This window comes from Terrapene carolina, unplaced genomic scaffold (genome assembly GCF_002925995.2).
Source record: "Terrapene carolina triunguis isolate 2854851 unplaced genomic scaffold, T_m_triunguis-2.0 Scaffold22, whole genome shotgun sequence".
Lineage (NCBI taxonomy): Eukaryota > Metazoa > Chordata > Testudines > Emydidae > Terrapene > Terrapene triunguis.
In genome coordinates, this window is record NW_020664373.1 from 7,645,053 (window position 1) to 7,663,424 (window position 18,372).

General features: G+C 39.9%; 1 protein-coding gene across 1 annotated transcript in view; it reads left to right on the forward strand.

The window, feature by feature from the left end:
• The window catches only part of LOC112104653 (FERM and PDZ domain-containing protein 4), a 439,893-nt gene that overhangs the window by 390,193 nt on the left and 31,328 nt on the right, over positions 1–18,372 (forward strand). Inside the window, exon 5 of the mRNA XM_026648456.2 lies at positions 7,757–7,802. Within this exon, the coding sequence (XP_026504241.1) occupies positions 7,757–7,802 (46 nt within the window). The remainder of the gene's footprint in view (positions 1–7,756; positions 7,803–18,372) is intronic.

Sequence of the window (18,372 nt, forward strand, 5' to 3'; positions counted from 1 at the left end):
AACTTCTGGTCCTGAACCATCAATGTCACAGGACCCACATTTTCTCCCATCCTCCTCCTTTGAACCACACCTCATAACACAAGGTGAACTGAATGACCTTGTGTCAAGGCTGCTTCCCCACTTTGAACTTTAGGGTACAAATGTGGGGGCCTGCATGAAGACTTCTAAGCTTAACTACCAGCTTAGATCTGGTCCGCTGCCACCATTCCCAAAGCTAATTCCCTTCCCTGGGAAGCCTTGAGAAACCTTTCACCAATTCCCTGGTGAATACAGATCCAAACCCCTTGGATCTAAAACAAGGAGAAATTAACCATCCCCCCTCCTTTCTCCCCACCAACTCCTGGTGAATACAGATCCAACCCCCTTAGATCTACAAGAAGGAAAAATCAATCAGGTTCTTAAAAAGAAGGCTTTTAATTAAAGAAAAAGGTAAAAATCATCTCTGTAAAATCAGTATGGAAAATAACTTTACAGGGTAATCAAACTTAAAGAGTTCAGAGGACTCCCCTCTAGCCTCAGGTTCAAAATACAGCAAACAGAGATAAACACTCTAGTAAAAGGTACATTTACAAGTTGAGAAAACAAAGTAAAACTAACACGCCTTGCCTGGCTATTTACTTACAAGTTTGAAATAGGAGAGACTTGTTTAGAAAGATGTGGAGAACCTGGATTGATGTCTGGTCCCTCTCAGTCCCAAGAGCGAACAACCCCCTAAACAAAGAGCACAAACAAAAGCCTTTCCCCCCCCAAGATTTGAAAGTATCTTGTCCCCTTATTGGTCCTTTGGGTCAGGTGTCAGCCAGGTTACCCGAGCTTCTTAACCCTTTACAGGTAAAAGGATTTTGGAGTCTCTGGCCAGGAGGGATTTTATAGTACTGTACACAGGAGAGCTGTTACCCTTCCCTTTATAGTTATGACACCTTGTCAGGGATTTGGAACTACCCAAGAGTAAGGCAGAGCTGTTGGGCTCCAGACTACAGCAGTGGAATCTCCTGGCAGATGATGTTAGGGTTTCCGTGTTCCGTGACCGTCAAAAGGATCTTGTCCCATTCTTCTTCATGGAAGGTGATCTTGTAGCCTGCAACAACATCGATGGTGTGATGGCAGCCCTCAACATCGTTCATGATCCAGATGAGTGGAGACTGTTCATTGATTCATCAAAGACGAGTCTTAAAGCTGTTTTACGGCATAATGGCAATGTTTTGCCATCAATTCCAGTTGGTCATGCAGTCCATATGAAGGAAATCTATGACAACATGAAACAACTTTTGAGGTGGCATAAACTATGACCAACATCAGTGGCAGCTTTGTGGCGATTTGAAGGTTGTTGCTCTCTTGCTTGGTCTGCAGACTGGATACACAAAGTACTGCTGTTTTCTCTGCGAATGGGATAGTCGTGCAAGAGATTCCCACTACATCAAGAAAGATTGGCCACTCCGACAGTCATTGGAGCCTGGGAGGAAAAGTGTTCAGCATCCACCACTTGTTGAATCAAGGAAGATTTTGTTACCACCCTTACACATCAAGCTGGGTCTGATGAAGAACTTTGTCAAGGCCATTGACAAAACACAAGCAGCTTTCAAGTACCTCCATGGAAAATTTCCAAGGTTAAGTGAAGCTAAGATAAAGGAAGGTGTCTTTGTTGGTCCTCAGATTCGTGAACTTCTTCGAGATGATGCATTTGACCATGCACTGCGTGGCAAGGAAAAGACGGCCTGGAAAGCCTTCCAGTTAGTGGCAATAAATTTTCTCGGAAACAACAAGGCAGACAACTACAGGTTGTTGGTGGAAAACCTCCTCAAGGCATACAAAAGCCTTGGTTGCAACAGGTCACTAAAGATACATTTTTTGCACTCTCATCTAGATTTTTTTCCACCGAACTGTGGAGCAGTGAGCGACGAGCACGGCGAGCGATTTCACCAGGACATTGCAACAATGGGGAAACGCTATCAGGGCAAATGGAGCCCATCAATGCTTGCAGACTATTGCTGGACAGTGACAAGAGATGCTCCATTTAATGAATACAAGAGACAAGCCAAGAAGCGCCGAGTAGACACTGAATAGGACTAAACTATGTACATAATAGTTTTTTGCCTTTTGTTTCATAATCAATTTTATTTATATAACCCTTTTGCTGATTTTTAAAGTGTTACATAAACAGGACAGGTGAAATATTATCATGTAAAGCAACCATAAACACATGAAAAGACCTAGGTTTACAATTTATGATTAAAACTCTACTATCTACACAATATACATAGATATAAAATGTAAAAACTTAAATATCTTAGAAACAGTAGCCAATCAGTTGTTTTAATTGTCATATTTGAATTCAGCACATCAAAATACATAATAAATAGCACATTTTATCTCTGAAGCAGACGACTTCTCAAAAATTGTAGACCAGTGTAATGAGTCATTGGTCCAGAGAGAAAGAGCAAGCGAAAATAACTTTATAGCCTGGTGCGGTGAGAGACACAGGGTTCAGTCCTCTGCTCCAGTGACTCTTTAAGAAATGTCCCTGACCTCTGCTAGATCCCATAAATTCACATGGAGCTTGGGGACAACCTCTGTCTCTTAGGGGAACAGTCAGCCAGAAACTTTAAAATTCCAAATAGATTGGAGTTTTGAATTCCCTTACATAAGGATAACGCATGTAGGAGAACTCAGGGATTGTGTGTGTGTGTGTGTGTGTGTGTGTGTGTGTGTGTGTGTGTGTGTGTGTGTCACACAGAGAGAGAGATATGCAGTTAAAATAAAAGCAAACCCTATGAAGCCAAATATAATGGACTGCAGTAGACTGATCTCAGATTTAAAATGAAAAATCTTTTGCTGTCTTAATGTCTACAGTAATGAATGGCATTAAAATGCATAATCACAGAGCTTTTATTAGCCTAGTTCTGGGAAGTTAAAAATGGCTTCATTTTGCTTTGAATACGATTGATATTTTTGCCAACCTATTACTTTTGGCTCCCAGATTTTAACTCAGGGGATGAACACAACACTACATTTCTTTAAGTCAGAAAATGTAATTATGTATGGAGTCTCTGGTGACAGTCATAATTCTCAGCCCAACAAGATTCAAATATGAAACACAGACCTTTGTCACATATGGCAAAGACCCAAAATGCAAGACACAGCATAGAAATTTCAGAGAAGGAAGATCTTAGTGATGTCATTGTTATCATTGCATTTCCGAACAATAGTTTTAGAATCTCATGATTCACACTGAATGGCTCAGAGATAAGTTTGGGCCTAAAAGGGAGGGCATCCCTGATTGACATAATATAAATACTACTGCTGTCGTGTAATACAATTTCTAAGTACTGTATAAAATGTTAGCTGCTCTTGCTGGGGACTTGGCCTCCTTATCTGTACAGAGTGAGATACCTAGTATGCATCTGAGTGCTGAAAGAGTTCATATTTTTCAGTAAAATGGATAGCAAATAAGTTCTAGTTCTCAGTTCCTCAGAATGAATACAGATTGTGCCCTTCCCTCACTCTCCTTTCTTACATACTGTATTTTCTGTGATTATGAAGCACAGAGACAACTACTTCCTTGGTCCATATCTCTCCACGTGATACTGCCCTGACTCACTCTGCCACTGTCTCTGATTCAAATGGACATGAAATGGCAAAAGAGGGACCATATTTCCCCACCTGCAAGTTCACAGACAAAGTGAATGGCTACCACTGCATCGGAATGTTAATGCCTCATGTTGTCTGAGAGAGATAATACTCAATAATACTACTTCGATCTTTTTAAATGTTCTGTAATTTGATTCTCAGACCATTGATATTCTCTTTTTCTTATGGCTGAAGTACCTGCAAGGAATAGGTGGAATGGACAAATATAATCATAATACAGGGCTTTGCAAAGGTCAAAGAAATGAGCCACTGAATTTCCCATTCTCGTTGCAACTTTGTAGATTTGTACTTCTCAGTTAATTCCCTTTCCTGAAATGAAGAGAACTTGGCTATAGGTACTTGAATTCTTTGTTGGCTGGGCAGATGATAGAGCACCCTAAAAATCTAGAGGCTTCGTCAATGCCATGAAATATAGATTTGGTCTTTTAGCCTGTATGGTCTAAATTCTACTTTTGATTACAATCTTTTTTCAGCTCATTAAGTGATGGGTGGATCAGTAGAAAAAAATGTGGAAATCTGATGGAAATTACAGACATTTTGATATGCATAAATACCTTCTGAAACTATACTTTAGGTATGTGGATAAAAGAGAAAAGAAGGCTTGCGCAAAGGGAAAATTGGACAGATTTTTGTCTTTGTCTTGTGCTGTTGCCTTCCTGGAGTTTTTAGGAGAGCAAAGGTGCAAATTTAAATTAGGTCATGTGATCAGTTTGTTTATGTATTTAATATCTAATAGCGCACACACATCCGGCAGGGGTGGGGGTGAGTGGGTTGTGTGTGTGTACATATATGTACACTTTATATATACTCCATATATATATACACACACACACACACTTGATGGAGTAGTGTAGTTTACAGGTTTTATAGTTTTAATATACATGTGTATATATACAAATTATCTTTATATAGGAATTATATGGTGATGTGCATGGTAAGGGTTTCATCAGCATGAGTTTGGGCTAGTTTTGAAGTCATGAGTGAGTGGGATAATGATACAAGTGCTTTCAGATTGAAAGATGAAAAGCACTATGTAAGAGCAAGGTATTATTATTCCTTCACCAGGTACGCACCAGGTCATCTCAAACAGATGGTGATAAAACATTTACATTACATGCCACCATCGTGTATTTTGCATGAGCCATATGTATTACAGAAAACTATTTTAAGTAATGTTTTAGAGTCTTTAAAAATTGTATTTTAATGCCTACTCTGTGTGCCTCTCTGTCCATAAAGCCAGGTGCCTCGGTATTACTAGTCCAATTGTACAAGGCTCAGAAGGAGCCCTAAAAATATCTAAAAATGACCAGATATGCCTTCTTATACCTAAAAATGCCTGATTTATGGTCCCATTTCAAAGGTCATTCCAGTGCAAGTGCTGGTCCTATTAGGAAGCTGGGAATTGCCCCCAAGATAGAATTTTAAATTAGTGACCTTTTTGTTATTAAAAAAAAAATCTGATACTGGCCCAGTCAGAATCTTGCCTATCCTGGGTCTTGGACAGGTTTAATTGAAGGAGAATTAAAGAGGGAAAACATTTCTATGACAAATTATGTTTTTTAAATGACACCACTTTAAAGTTGCCTGTAGCAGAGCACAGCAGAGCCCCCTCAGCTCCTGCCTCGGCTAGGTCCACAAAGTCACTCTGAGACCCTGGAGTTAGTAACCACAGGTTCAGTTTATTTACAGGCTTATTCCCACCACCATTTCACCATGTACGGTTGTCCCTTCACCGCCTATAAGAGAGAGGTGCTACCTCCCTGCCTTTTTCCTTTTCTTTCTGCTCCCCCTTTGGCATTCTTCCCCTGAGGCTTTTATACAGCTCCAGGCTAATTAGGCAGCAGCTGTCTTTGCTTCCCCAATCAGGGCCAGGTTATCTCCAGCCAGCTCTAATTTATTCCCCTAAATGGGAGCTGGCTTGCAGAGCGTTGAATCAGCAACCCTATGCCCAAAACCCTGTCACATGCCCAATGGTTGGAATGTTAGAGTAAGTTCCTGGGGAGATTAGTGGTGGCAAGGAAGATGGCCAATGGGACATGAAATATTTGCCTCGTGGCTCTTCAATATATTACAAATTTGTCTGTAAATCAGTCTACTTACCTACCTTGATGGATATATAGATAAATATGTAGACACCATATCTATAGTGATGAGATTTCACATGATAAATTGCATTGATTGCATATTTTTGGTTGCCCAAAATTGTAGTAGGTTTTTCACTCAACCAGATACAGTTCTATTATTTTTATTAGTTGATTATAAACACAGGATTGAGATTTTCTTAAAATCTATGAACTTTAATTTAATAGAGGTTTAAGGTAATTCCCTCTATAAACTTCCATGATCCTAAAATTTGCTATTTTTCCTCAGAAATATCAGCACCATGAGTCAAGGAGTACATACTGTTTCATGAGTGAATAAATCTTACTAATAGAGTCTAGCCCTAAATGCAGAATATGATTTCTGAAAATAAAAAATTCATGCATGTAATGTTCCGCCAAGCGACTATTTATTTTAACTAGGCTAAAATGATTTGTAGACTTTTCTATGAAAGGATGTTTAATTTATGTACCATATGTAGCTCTTCCAAAGCTTCACTATCGTTAGTGTTGTTGTGATGGTTGTTGTTTTTCTTCTTCTTCTTTTGCCTGGGATAGAGGATACAATAGGCAAAACCAAAGCTTTCAATTCCTCTGGCTCAAGGGGATATCTGTACTATTTTAATGAAATAATGCAGATATCATGATTAATGGGAAGTTGATGTGAGAACTGAGGAAGTTTTATCATTTTGACTATAAATTTGCAAGAATATATGGTCAAAGTTTGCCCTGTTGCACCTGTGCAATGCCACTGACAGGAGTAGAATCTGATAGGCTGGTTGGGCTAGTCTGTTGACCAATTCTCTTAGCAGGTGTTGGAACCCTGCAAGAAAATGCCGACTTCACCAGGTACACTCCAACGAGATTTTCCTACCAGTCCTTGAGTGTCTCCTCTATTTCCTTTTCCCACGGTTCCATTGATTTTTTTCAATACAGTAAATTGGCAGCACAGGGTGATTGCATACAGAACCAGTGACATGGTGCTTAACCCTACAATTGTGATTTATTTTAGTTTGTTCTACTGAACAGTTCTGGCATTCAAATTAGTTGCACTTCACTTGGCCAGGCAATAAATCACATAAACAGGCAATTAATTACATTTGAAATTAGGAAAACCTACAGAAAATCAACTCCATCTAAACAAAATGGCAACTAACCTTTTCTTAGCTAATAAAAAAACAAGCAATCCAATGATGTAATAAATGAAGTATTGACTCAGGTTTTCTCTTTTGGTAATTAAATAAGCATTTATTTGTCCTTTTAGTTATCAGAATCACTTGATCATGCAAAATTTCCTAGTGGTTTCCTCTCCAGTTTTAATAGCCTTGACATGGAATTTAGGGTTGTCTTGTAAACTCACCTGCTCAGATAATTGTGCTGCTTACCTGGTTTCAATTCACTGGTTTTACCCAAAGAAGAGCTATAAGATTTTTAAAGAATGATCTTTCTTTGATAATGTTGTAAATATTTTACTGTAAATGGGATATTCTCAAAATCTTCCTTTCCCCCAGTTCCCAAAGATGAATTCAGGAAGACTCTCGGGGCCAAATTCTGCCTTCACTTTTACCCATCCCTCCCCAGTATCTTCAGCTGAATTTGGCTCTAAATCTGCAGGAGCTGGATAGCCTGAGAAACAACTGCATTTTATTAAGCCAGTGAAAGAAATAAGTAGTTTGCAAATAATAAACAGATTTGATGAATCCACATCTATTCCACGCTCAGTAGGGAAAGCTATCATTGCCACGCACAATTGTTTGATGAAGCCAATAATATCTCCCTGTATAAACTGCATAATAAGGTTCAAGTCAGGTTGCTTTGTTACATTGGAAAACACTTCATTTTTTATATTCATTGTGACTTTGGTATATTATTCATCTCTCTAATGCTCTGCTATGTGATTGTAATAAACACTTGGCCACAGGATCACAGTTTTCTCCATTAGAAAGAAAAGCTTATTATCTTTAGAACATGAAAGTATGGATCTTCACTCTGGTTTTTTTTCCTTACAGAAGCTGCAAAGAATCGATCCTCCTGACTGTTGTTCAACCTTACCCTGTAAGTATCTATATTGTTTTCTGAATTAGTTTCCTAGCAACATAAATGCTTTTGTCTGCCTATTTTCTGTCTGTCTCTATCTTATCTACATAACAAAAAATATAAGTGAAACAAAGGCTGTGCCTTTGAAGATAAAATTTAAGACTATATACCACTGCGTACATCAGTGGAACAATTTAACAGTGATTTAAATAATAATGGTATGTTTTGACTTGTACTAGGAGTATACCTAGTGCTTAGAACAGCAGGCTGAGTTCTATTCCCAGCAGTCCTACTGACTTTCTGGGCAGACTGACCAACTCTCACAGTATGTCAGCGAGACTCCTATTTGTAACCAAAAACTCCCAACTCCTGATTTAATAATGTTATCTCCAGCAATGTGGGAGGGGGATCTCAGGACAGGTGATCTGGCAGTGGCAGGGCCAGGAGGGGGTGGAGCAGGGAGCTGGGAGGGGAAAACCCCATCTGCATGCTGTGGTGAGAGAGCTTCAGCCGCTGCTGGAATGAGAAGTCATGAGCTTTGCCATCTTGAATCCCAGAGCTCAAAATTGAACGGCTCCATTGGCTCACTCCCTACGAGACAGGGATGATGCTGGCTTGCTGTTATTTGAGGCGGGAGTGATGGGCATGGCTTGGTGAAGGGGCATGGCTTGTGTGTGTTTAGGAAGGAGACTCAGGCAGGGCAGGGAGATCCTGAGAGAAAAGCAGCCAGGGAGAGCAGGGAACGCGGGAAGCAGAGGTGCTTGCCACCTTCCCCTGTAGGGGGGCTCAGTGCTGGGTGGGGAGAGAGAAGGATCCCCAGTTGGGTCTAGGGGGTAGGAGGCTGAAAGGAGAGTAAAACTCGTATTGGCTCAGGATCTAGAGGGGCTGAGTCTTTTGGGCGGGAGGCTGAGCTGGACAGGAAGGGGCATTGATGGACTAGAATCTCAGTTCATTGAGACATCATTTTGTGATGAAAGATAAATATAGCCAGCTTCCCCTCCCCGCTTATATGTTTGTAAAAGGAGAATTAAACCAATAGTAAAGGATTAAAAGGATTAAAATATTGAAATGGGCAACCTTATATGTAGATTTAATTTGCTAAAACTTTAGCTCTGTGTGGGTGGAAAAATCAGTGCGTCCAGGGTGTAATTGCTTTTACAGAATACAGATTAAATATATTAGCCATTGTCAGATTAAATGTCCCACTTTATACATTAGAAACATTACTGTCAAAGAGGCATACGCTTAGTAGAAAGTCATACGGCAGCCTGTTTTCCAGTAACAAATGCTGCAGCGAGAGCCAGCACACAGGAATGGGGAGCTGGGCCAGCCCTGTGAGACAAGAGCCACCACTCCAAGGTGAGCTTCGGGCTGGCTTGCTCTCCAACCCACCCCCCACCCACCCGCCCGGGCCTCCCAGTTCCTGAGGGCAGGACACAACCCCCTGCCTCCTCCAAACCTATCACATCCCGCAGGGGTAGGACCCAGGGTTGTGGGTCTCCCATCTCAGGGCAGGGACTCAACCCCCATTAGGCCTTCCATTCACAATCTTCCTGAAATTAGTTTGAAAATGTTGGTCAGTAGGTTGCTGGGTGACTGTGGGCAAGTCGCTTAACTTCTCTGTGCTTCAGTTTCAAGCTCTGTTATATGAGGATACTTACCTATCTCACGTGGCTGTTGTGAGGCATAAATCAGGATTATGCACTTTGAGATCTTTAGTTGAAAGGTGCTATTTCAAATGTGTGGAGTTGAGCAGTATGATAGCGCTTTACGGCCATGTTCTACACTGAGCTGACCAATCCTGAACCTGTGCGAATCCTGGATCTTAGTGTGTAGGTAAGCAAATGAGAATCCAGTCCTGGTGGGTATATGCTGCGACTCCTCAGCTACAAACTACACTAACTGCAATAAAGAGGGAGGGAAGAAAGGCCAGAATCCCCAAAGGACTGCACATCTCTCTCTCAATCACACACACACACACACACACACACACACACCCCTATATGGGCCCAGCTATGGAATGGGGCATTAATTAATCTGCCCTTATCCTGTATCCTTCCAGGTAGCTAATGCCACCAGTGGCTATAGCAGGAAACAGTGCATGCACTCTCCAACAAGACTGTACAATGGCTGCTGCACTAGAATACTTGAGGCACAGTGATCAGGGGGATTGGCCCCATTAAACATATGTGCAGGCCAGGCACCACAGGACCATTTACCTTCATTCTTTTGTTTCTTTTTAACCAAGATCATTTTACTAATATTGAGATACAGATTTTACCTCCAGTCGTGCACGTGCCACCCCATTGTAGTCAGAAGTCTCACGGAGGTAGCTGGGAGCAGAATTAGGCTCACTCTATGTTTAATGGGTTTGATTACAATAAATATATATAAAACATGAAAAAAAAAGTTCTCTTACACACATTTTTGCACAAGTCAGTGTAGTCCCTCGTTTGACTGATTTGAGTGTTTGTTTTAAAGTCATGTGAAAAAAAGGGATATATCCTGTAATGCAGTTATATGTAGTTCAGTGAGCTGCTGTTGTATTCAGTACTGACTGTAAAGTGTAACACTGTACATCTGTGCAGTGTTCTGGCCTGAGGTTGTTTTGCTTTTGATTGGATGATCAGGCTGTCTCCTTTGCTGGGCTACCTGGCATTGATGTGAAGTAGTATCCTACATGAACTGTGACTAAAATGAGAACAAAATTACCTCAAGGTCAACCTTAAGCACAAGCAAACCAAGCAGCCAATTGGGGCCTTTCATCCCATGTGACCTCAGGATACTCACAGTTCTTCCTCCAGCAGGTGGACCAGAGGGAAAGGTAACTCATGACCTGATCATGCTTCCAGGAGACGGGAGTCCCTACTCTTGCTTGGGGCCCCACAAATCAGTAGGCCTGTCCCAAGGTGCCTCCTGGCCCTACAATCATTATAACACAGAGATATTAAATAGCAAAAATAATTCAAGGTGGAGTAAAACCATCAATGTTATTAAAATAAAGAGTTTCTTCTCCTTAACTGTGAGGCACCCACCATTAGACTAACCCAGGAGTTCTCAAACTGGAGGTTGGGACCCCTCAGGGGGTCATGAGGTTATTACATGGGGGGTCGTGAGCTGTCAGCCTCCACCCTAAACCCCACTTTGCCTCCAGCATTTATAATGGTGTTAAATATATAAAAAAGTGTTTTAATTGATAAGGGAGGGTTGCACTCAGAGGCTTGCTATGTGAAAGGGGTCACCAGTACAAAAGTTTGAGAACCACTGGACTAAACCTTGCTCATGTCTGCTGAAGCCATGTTTTGGGTCAGGAGAAGGGCAGGTGCTCACAGTGACCAGAGCCAAAAGAAATAGCGTGGAAGCGGGACACACAATAGTTTTCTTCAAAAAGGAATAGCAGATCCAACTAATTTGTGTGTGTGTTTATACTACCCCTCCCCCCTCACGGACTATGCACTGCAAGGCGAGGGACCTCAGCATACCCCATAACTAGCAGACAATGCCTGCACTCTGTTTGGGACTATGGAACTCTAGCAGGTGCAGAAACCAGGTTAGTCTCCTAGTGTTCTTTCGTTGCTAGATAGGTATACTAGTCACCTGCTGAATAGAGGTGCTGGGGTATCTCAGGCATTAGTGTGGTAAAGGCCATTTTTCCTGAGTAGGGCTGGTTGGAAAATGGTCAAGATTTTTCATGACAAAATTTGAAATAGTTTTCATTCTGCTAGTTTCAAAAAGGAATGATTTTAGTTTTATTAAAAATGTTTCACAAACTATTTACTGTAGATTTTAGTTTTAAAATGTTCTATGTTTTTCTTTTTCTTTTTTTCATTTTCTTTAGCCCAGGTTACCCCTCTTTTTAACTTGTTTTCATTTTCCCAGTGAAAGTGGGGAAGGGGGATAAAGAAAGGAACAATCAAAAATCACATTTTTCATGAAAAATTTTAGTTTTGAAAAAATGCAATATTTTGACAAGTATTTTATTAGAAAAATTTCATCCAGCTCTACTCCTGAGGAACATTTGTGTTCCCATTACTACAGGAAAAATGCCCACCAATGGGAATTACAGGATTATCATTATTTCTTTATTATTTTTCCTAAGAGAACAGTTTACACTTGCTATGTTTAGCGTTTGTATTGTTTTCATGCTTAAAACGAACTGTCCACTACAGTTGTAGGTGAAAATAGCAATAATGCAGATTGATAATACTCTGGTCTGCTACTCAATGTAATTCACTTAGTATTTTTTTAAAACTTTACAGATAGGTTTTGTTTAAGCTCATTCATTTTAATTACAACCAAAACAAAACACCGTGATCTTTTGTTCTTCCTGTCAATCTAATAAATCTTTCCCAGGTTAATTTGAATATCATCTCTGCTGATAAGAAAATGATTGAACAGCTGAAGCACTTGAAGTAGTTTAAAGTTTTGTTTTTTTGGAAGTTTGGTATTTGATTATCATTTGAAACCATTTTATTCTGTAAATGGATTACCATCCCACAAGGTATTTTATTCAGTTTAGTTAATTAACTGGCCTATTATTGTGTTATGTGTTCAGACTTTGTGACTGGAACTCATTTCATAGTCTGATATGCTACTTTCTTCATTAACCCTTTAAACTCCTAGGGTAAAATCCTGACCCCACTGAAGTCATTGGGAATTTTGCCACTGACTTCAGTGGGGCCAGGATTTCAACCCTGGAATGTAAGTTAGTGTGATGGAAAAGGACAAACAAGTCCAGTTTCCTTTTTATGGCCTTTTAAAAGAAGTGCTTCTGGATATATACATCCATATGTCAAACAAAGTCAACGTTTATTGAAAAACTTCAGTAGATTACACATTTCATGTGAGCATGTGAATTGTAGACAATGTAGCCAACCCTTGTGATTTGCTTGTGAGTCTCATGATATTTGGAGTTTTCCTTGAAAACCTAGCTCCTGGAATCACATAATTCAGAGAGAGTCCTAGCTTTCATGTAAAAGAAAAAATAAGTTTCTAGCCCTCACAGTTCTGGAGAAAAGCTTGAAAACATGAAGTGAGGCTCCGAAACTATTAGGCAAATAAAAAGAACCCAGAATGTATTTTTTTTTAAGTCTCATGATTTTGTAGCCAATCTCAAACAACATTTTTTAAAAAAACCTAGGCACATTGCCATTTTTTCACACCTACTCTTTAGACCTTGTCCAAAGTACAACTTCTAAACAAAACCTTGCCTCTCTAATATGCTGGGACCAAGTCAGCTACAGCAACACCGCAAACAAGTTTTTAATCAGTTAGAGGCATAGTTGGCTCTAAATCTGTCTGCACACAACATGGTTAAAACTTGGTTAGTAACAATGTCACTGAGTGTAGCACTCCTAACAGAAGTCTTGTATCATACCTTGTGGTCTTCCAGGAACAGCTATTTTGTTGTTTGGGCATGACCTCCTAACTGTGTTTTGTATAACAGGTTCGCTTGTCTATTGGTAAATGTTAGTTACCGTCCATACACAAACTGATAAAAAAATATTTCCATTGATAATAATCGAAGTTTACAGATGGGCAAAGTAAGAAAAATGCTGCTTGACAACTTACTAGACTTTGATATAAGGAAATTTACTTCGTATATTTTGACATGATGTTGACAAGCTGTGTTTTAACAGTTATAAAGCTTTAACTTTTTGAAGCTCCGTGGCTACTGGCATTAAATAATTACAGTCTCAGCCCTCTATTGTCTGACACTCCCTGATAATTTCCCAGAAGTGTGAAAATTTAGATAAATAAAAACAGCAAAAATTCTTAAAATAAACATGTATATTATCCATTGAAAGTATTAAAAAAAAAAAAAAAAGAATTCTGCCAAGCCAATCTATCTTCCTCCCACCTCCATGTGCAGTACAAGATCCCCGATTTGCATTGCCCCACCTGTTGATGGCATTTCTCCTTGAAGGTATTTTTCAAGCACACAATTCCCATTCTGAGGCAGTATGCGATAACTGTCCAGGTTTTCCTAGAATGCACTTGTGCAAACAATTTGGCAGCATCGGATATGTGAAAATAAGAACGGCCATACTGGGTCAGACCAATGGTCCATCTAGCCCACTATTCTGTCTCTGACGGTGGCCAGTGCTAGGTGTTTCAGAGGGAATAAACAGAACAGGGCAATTATCAAGTGATCCATCCTATTGTACAGTCCCAGCTTCTGGTAGTTGGAGGTTTAGGGACACCCGGAGCAAGGTTGCATCCCCGATCATCTTAGCTAATAGCCACTGATTAATCTATCCTCAGTGAACTTATCTAATTCTTTTTTGAACCCATTTATACTTTTGGCCTTCAGAACATCCCATGGCAACGAGTTCTACAATTTGACTGTTTTGTGTGAGGAAGTACTTCCTTTCATTTGTTTTAAACCTGCTGCCTATTAATTTCATTGTGTGCCCCTAGTTCTTATGGTATGTGAAGGGGTAAATCACACTCCCCTATTCACTTTCTCTAGACCATTCATGATTTTATAGATCTCTATCATATCCCCCTTAGTCATCTCTTCTCTAAACTGAACAGTGTCAGCCTTTTTAATCTCTCCTCATATGGAAGCTGTTCCATACCCCTAATAACTTTTGTTGCCTTTCTCTGTACCTTTTCCAATTATAATATATGTTTTCTCAGATGGGGTGACCAGAACTGCACACAGTATTCAAGATGTGAGCATACCATGGATTTATATAGTGGCATTCTGGCAATATGTTTTGTTTTGTTATCTATCAACATTCTGTTCGCTTTTTTGACTACCACTGCACATTGAGTATATGTTTTCAGAGAACTATACAGAATGACTCCTTGGCCTGCCTTATTAAATTTGTGCACTTGACTTGCCAGAATTTATGTTCCTTTCTGTTTTCCTCACTAGGATTCGACTTCCAGTTTCTAAAGGATGCCTTTTTGCCTCTAACCACCTCTTTTACTCTGCTGTTTAGCCATGGTGACATTCTTTTGGTCCTCTTACTGTTTTTATTTCTATATTTATTTGGGGTATACATTTAGTTTGAACCTCTATTATGGTGTCTTTAAGTAGTCTCCATGCAATTTGCAGGAATTTCACCTTTGTGACTGTTCCTTTTAATTTCTATTTAACGAGCTCTCTCACTTTTGTATAGTTCCTCTTTTTGAAGTTAAATGCTACTGTGGTAGGTTTCTTTGGCATTTTTCCCCTACAGGGATGTTAAATTTAATTACATTATGGTTGCTATTTCGGAGTGGTTCAGCTATGTTCACCAGATCCTGTGCGCCACTTAGGACTAAATCAAGAATTACCTCTCCCCTAGTCAGAAAAATGGAAGAGTGCCTCAAGCTTATTCTCTCTAGTCCTCTCTTTCCAACACATTTTGTCTTACCTTTTACCCTTCCAGCTCTCATTTTCCACCCTCTTCTGCTCCTAGTTCTCCTTTCCCTCCTAAACTTACCCTCCTCCAGTTCTCTCTTTATTCTTCCTCACGTGCTCTTCTTTCCTTCTGGTGGCTGGATCTGGATTGGCTGATGATACTTTCAGTCACAGGACCTACTGTCCTTCCTGCAAAAGCTGCTCTGTAGAGCTGAGTGTAGTGCAGCACCAATCACTCCTCACAGACACACACTTTTTCCTTTATGGCTCTCAGCTGTTGAATAAGAAACAGAGGCCACTTCCACATGAGACATAACCAGCAAGAGTAAGGGGAGTAGCAGATACCGAGTGATCAAAGGAGGTATAACTGCGCAGGAGATCAGCACAGCAGTAGTATAGATATGGAGAGAAATAGGCCAGGTAGGAGGCCAGGTGATATGTCCCAGCATGGGGGGAGGGATAGCTCAGTGGTTTGAGCATTGGCCTGATAAACCCAGGGTTATGAGTTCAATCATTGAGGGGGTCACTTAGGGATCTGGGGCAAAAATCAGTACTTGGTCCTGCTAGGGAAGGCAGGGGGCTGGACTCGATGACCTTTCAAGGTCCCTTCCAGTTCTAGGAGATGGGATATCTCCATTAATTTAATTTAATAGAAAAGGGAAGGAAAGTCACTTTGGCAAAGTGCATGTCAAATCAGAGTCCACATTCATATGCTTGGAAAATAAAGTAGTTTAAAAGACTATACGTATTTGTATACATCCAACCTCAGTTTTAGGTTTGCCAGTGCTTACGGCCTATAATTGATCTGTAGTTTACTATGAAACAAAACATATTCCATGCTGGGCACAAAATAGGGAAAACTGTATTCATACAAGAAGAATGTGTTGATGTTTTAGTCCAATAAAATTAGTTGATGTTTTGGTTTGTCCCTGGTCCCTCAGGTCAGTTCCATGAGACAAAATTTAGCAAGTAAATAAAATACATGAACATATTATGATGAATAGTAAGTAATGTACATAGACAAATTAAATATACTAATACAAAGCCATAAGTGAAGCTGTTCACTCAGACATCTCAACTGGTTTGCAACACCAACAATGCATGTGTAAGTACTGTAATAAAATAATGAAAACACCAAAAACTGAAAAATCAGATTTTTACTGTACAATACATAATATTGGGGGGAGGGATAGCTCAGTGGTTTGAGCATTGGCCTGCTAAACCCAGGGTTGCAAGCTCAATCCTTGAGGGGGCCACTTAGGGATCTGGGACAAAATCAGTACTTGGTCCTGCTAGTGAAGGCAGGGGGCTGGACTTGACTCAATGACCTTTCAGGGTCCCTTCCTGTTCTATGAGATAGGTATATCTCCATATATTGTTTTAACCACAGTGCACTGACGGATTATTTTCAATGTACAGTAACTGTTAAATTTTTGACCCAGGAATTTCAATGCTGAAGTAGCTATCCTATTCCTGGCATTTGATAACTGTTTGGGGTTTTTAAAACAATGTTGTGAATCAGAGCCAACCAATTATATTTTGCTATTTTTAGTGCAGTTATTGGCTATGCACATACACAGCACATGCCTCCAAGGTGAAGAATCGCCGATACTTATTTTAATGAAAGCATCATGGAAAAATCAACTGGTTCATTCTATAGTAAACAATGATGAGTCGCTAAATCATCAGACATCCTAGTTTACGGAGATGGTCCCAGATGATTCTACTGAAACCAAGGATTTGTTCCAGATTTAGTGGAATGCTAAATAAATAATAAATAAAAATAATAAAATAATGGAGATGTCCTATCTCCTAGAGCTAGAAGGGACCTTGAAAGGTCTGAAACTGGTGTTTTGTTTAGGGTTTTTACCAGCTACCTTATTCTGAGCTGCTAAATATCCCTTTTCCTGAGCATCAGTAAAGCTATATTGTGGCATCAGCCCTGCTTCTGAGAGGAGTCTGAACAGGGCTTGTGCAAAATGGTAGAAACAGTTTTATTTCTCAGAATTTCACAAAAACTGTGATTTGACTGCAAAAAATGTGCTAAATGATGAAATTTTCCATTTTCACAGTGAAAACTATTTCACTTAAAACTGGGTCCACTAACAAAAGTTGACCTAATTTTAGCGTAAGTTAACAAACATTGGATCCAATTTTGAAAAGTTAACATAATGAGAAGAATAATGAGACAAGGTATGTGAGGTAATATCTTTTATTGGACCAACTTCTGCTGGGGAAAGAGACAAGCTTTGGAGCTTATACAGATTTCTTCTACAGGTTTGGGAAAGGTACACTCACCCACCTTATCTGTAATATTTTGGGACCAACATGCTATAACAACACTGCAAACAAGAATAATAAAAGTTCAGTAGAATAGTTCTTACTCTGCAACAGTGACATCTAAGTCCTTGATGCTGCAAAGAGGTCCACATGTATAGAGAGCCCCACTGAGGCTTATGAGACCAAGGGTTTATGATTGTGGATCCCTGTGCAGGATCTGGGCTGTAAGATTGTAATGTCAAGTATATGGGGTGCAAAGCCAGGGGGTGTGAAGGTGGTATTCAGTCTTCACCCTTATATCCCCTCCAAACAAACCTCCAAGGGTGTATTACTCCATCTTGTTCAAAGACCAAACTAACTGAGATACCATATAAGAGTCTTGAGTGTGCTATCTGTTGGCTGATTGGACTATTAATAAAGTTGTCCATGAGAATAAAACCTTAGACCATAGGGAGAAAGGTATTTTTATTTCATTGTCCATACACAAGTAAACATGATACAACTTCAAAGCTAAATCTGAACTCTTAACCGAAAGAACTGTTATTGGCAGTATTTAAAAGCAGCAAAGAGTCCTGTGGCACCTTATAGACTAACAGACGTATTGGAGCATGAGCTTTCTTGGGTGAATACCCACTTCGTCAGATGCATCCAATACGTCTCTTAGTCTATAAGGTGCCACAGGACTCTTTGCTGCTTTTACAGATACAGCCTAACACAGCTACCCCTTTGATACTTGGCATTATTTAGGTTGTGCTAGTATTTAGTTTGCATTTACATATTCTGATTCCTCCACTGAAATGGATCCTCGCATTTGCAAAAATAGTTCTAATTAGGATGCTTTTATCACAGACAGTGCAAATATCTCACAATGACAGACACATTGCATCAGTGTAAATACCTCCTGCTTAAGGTCATTAACTGAGAATAATGTCTTCCATTTGGCTAAAAGATGGT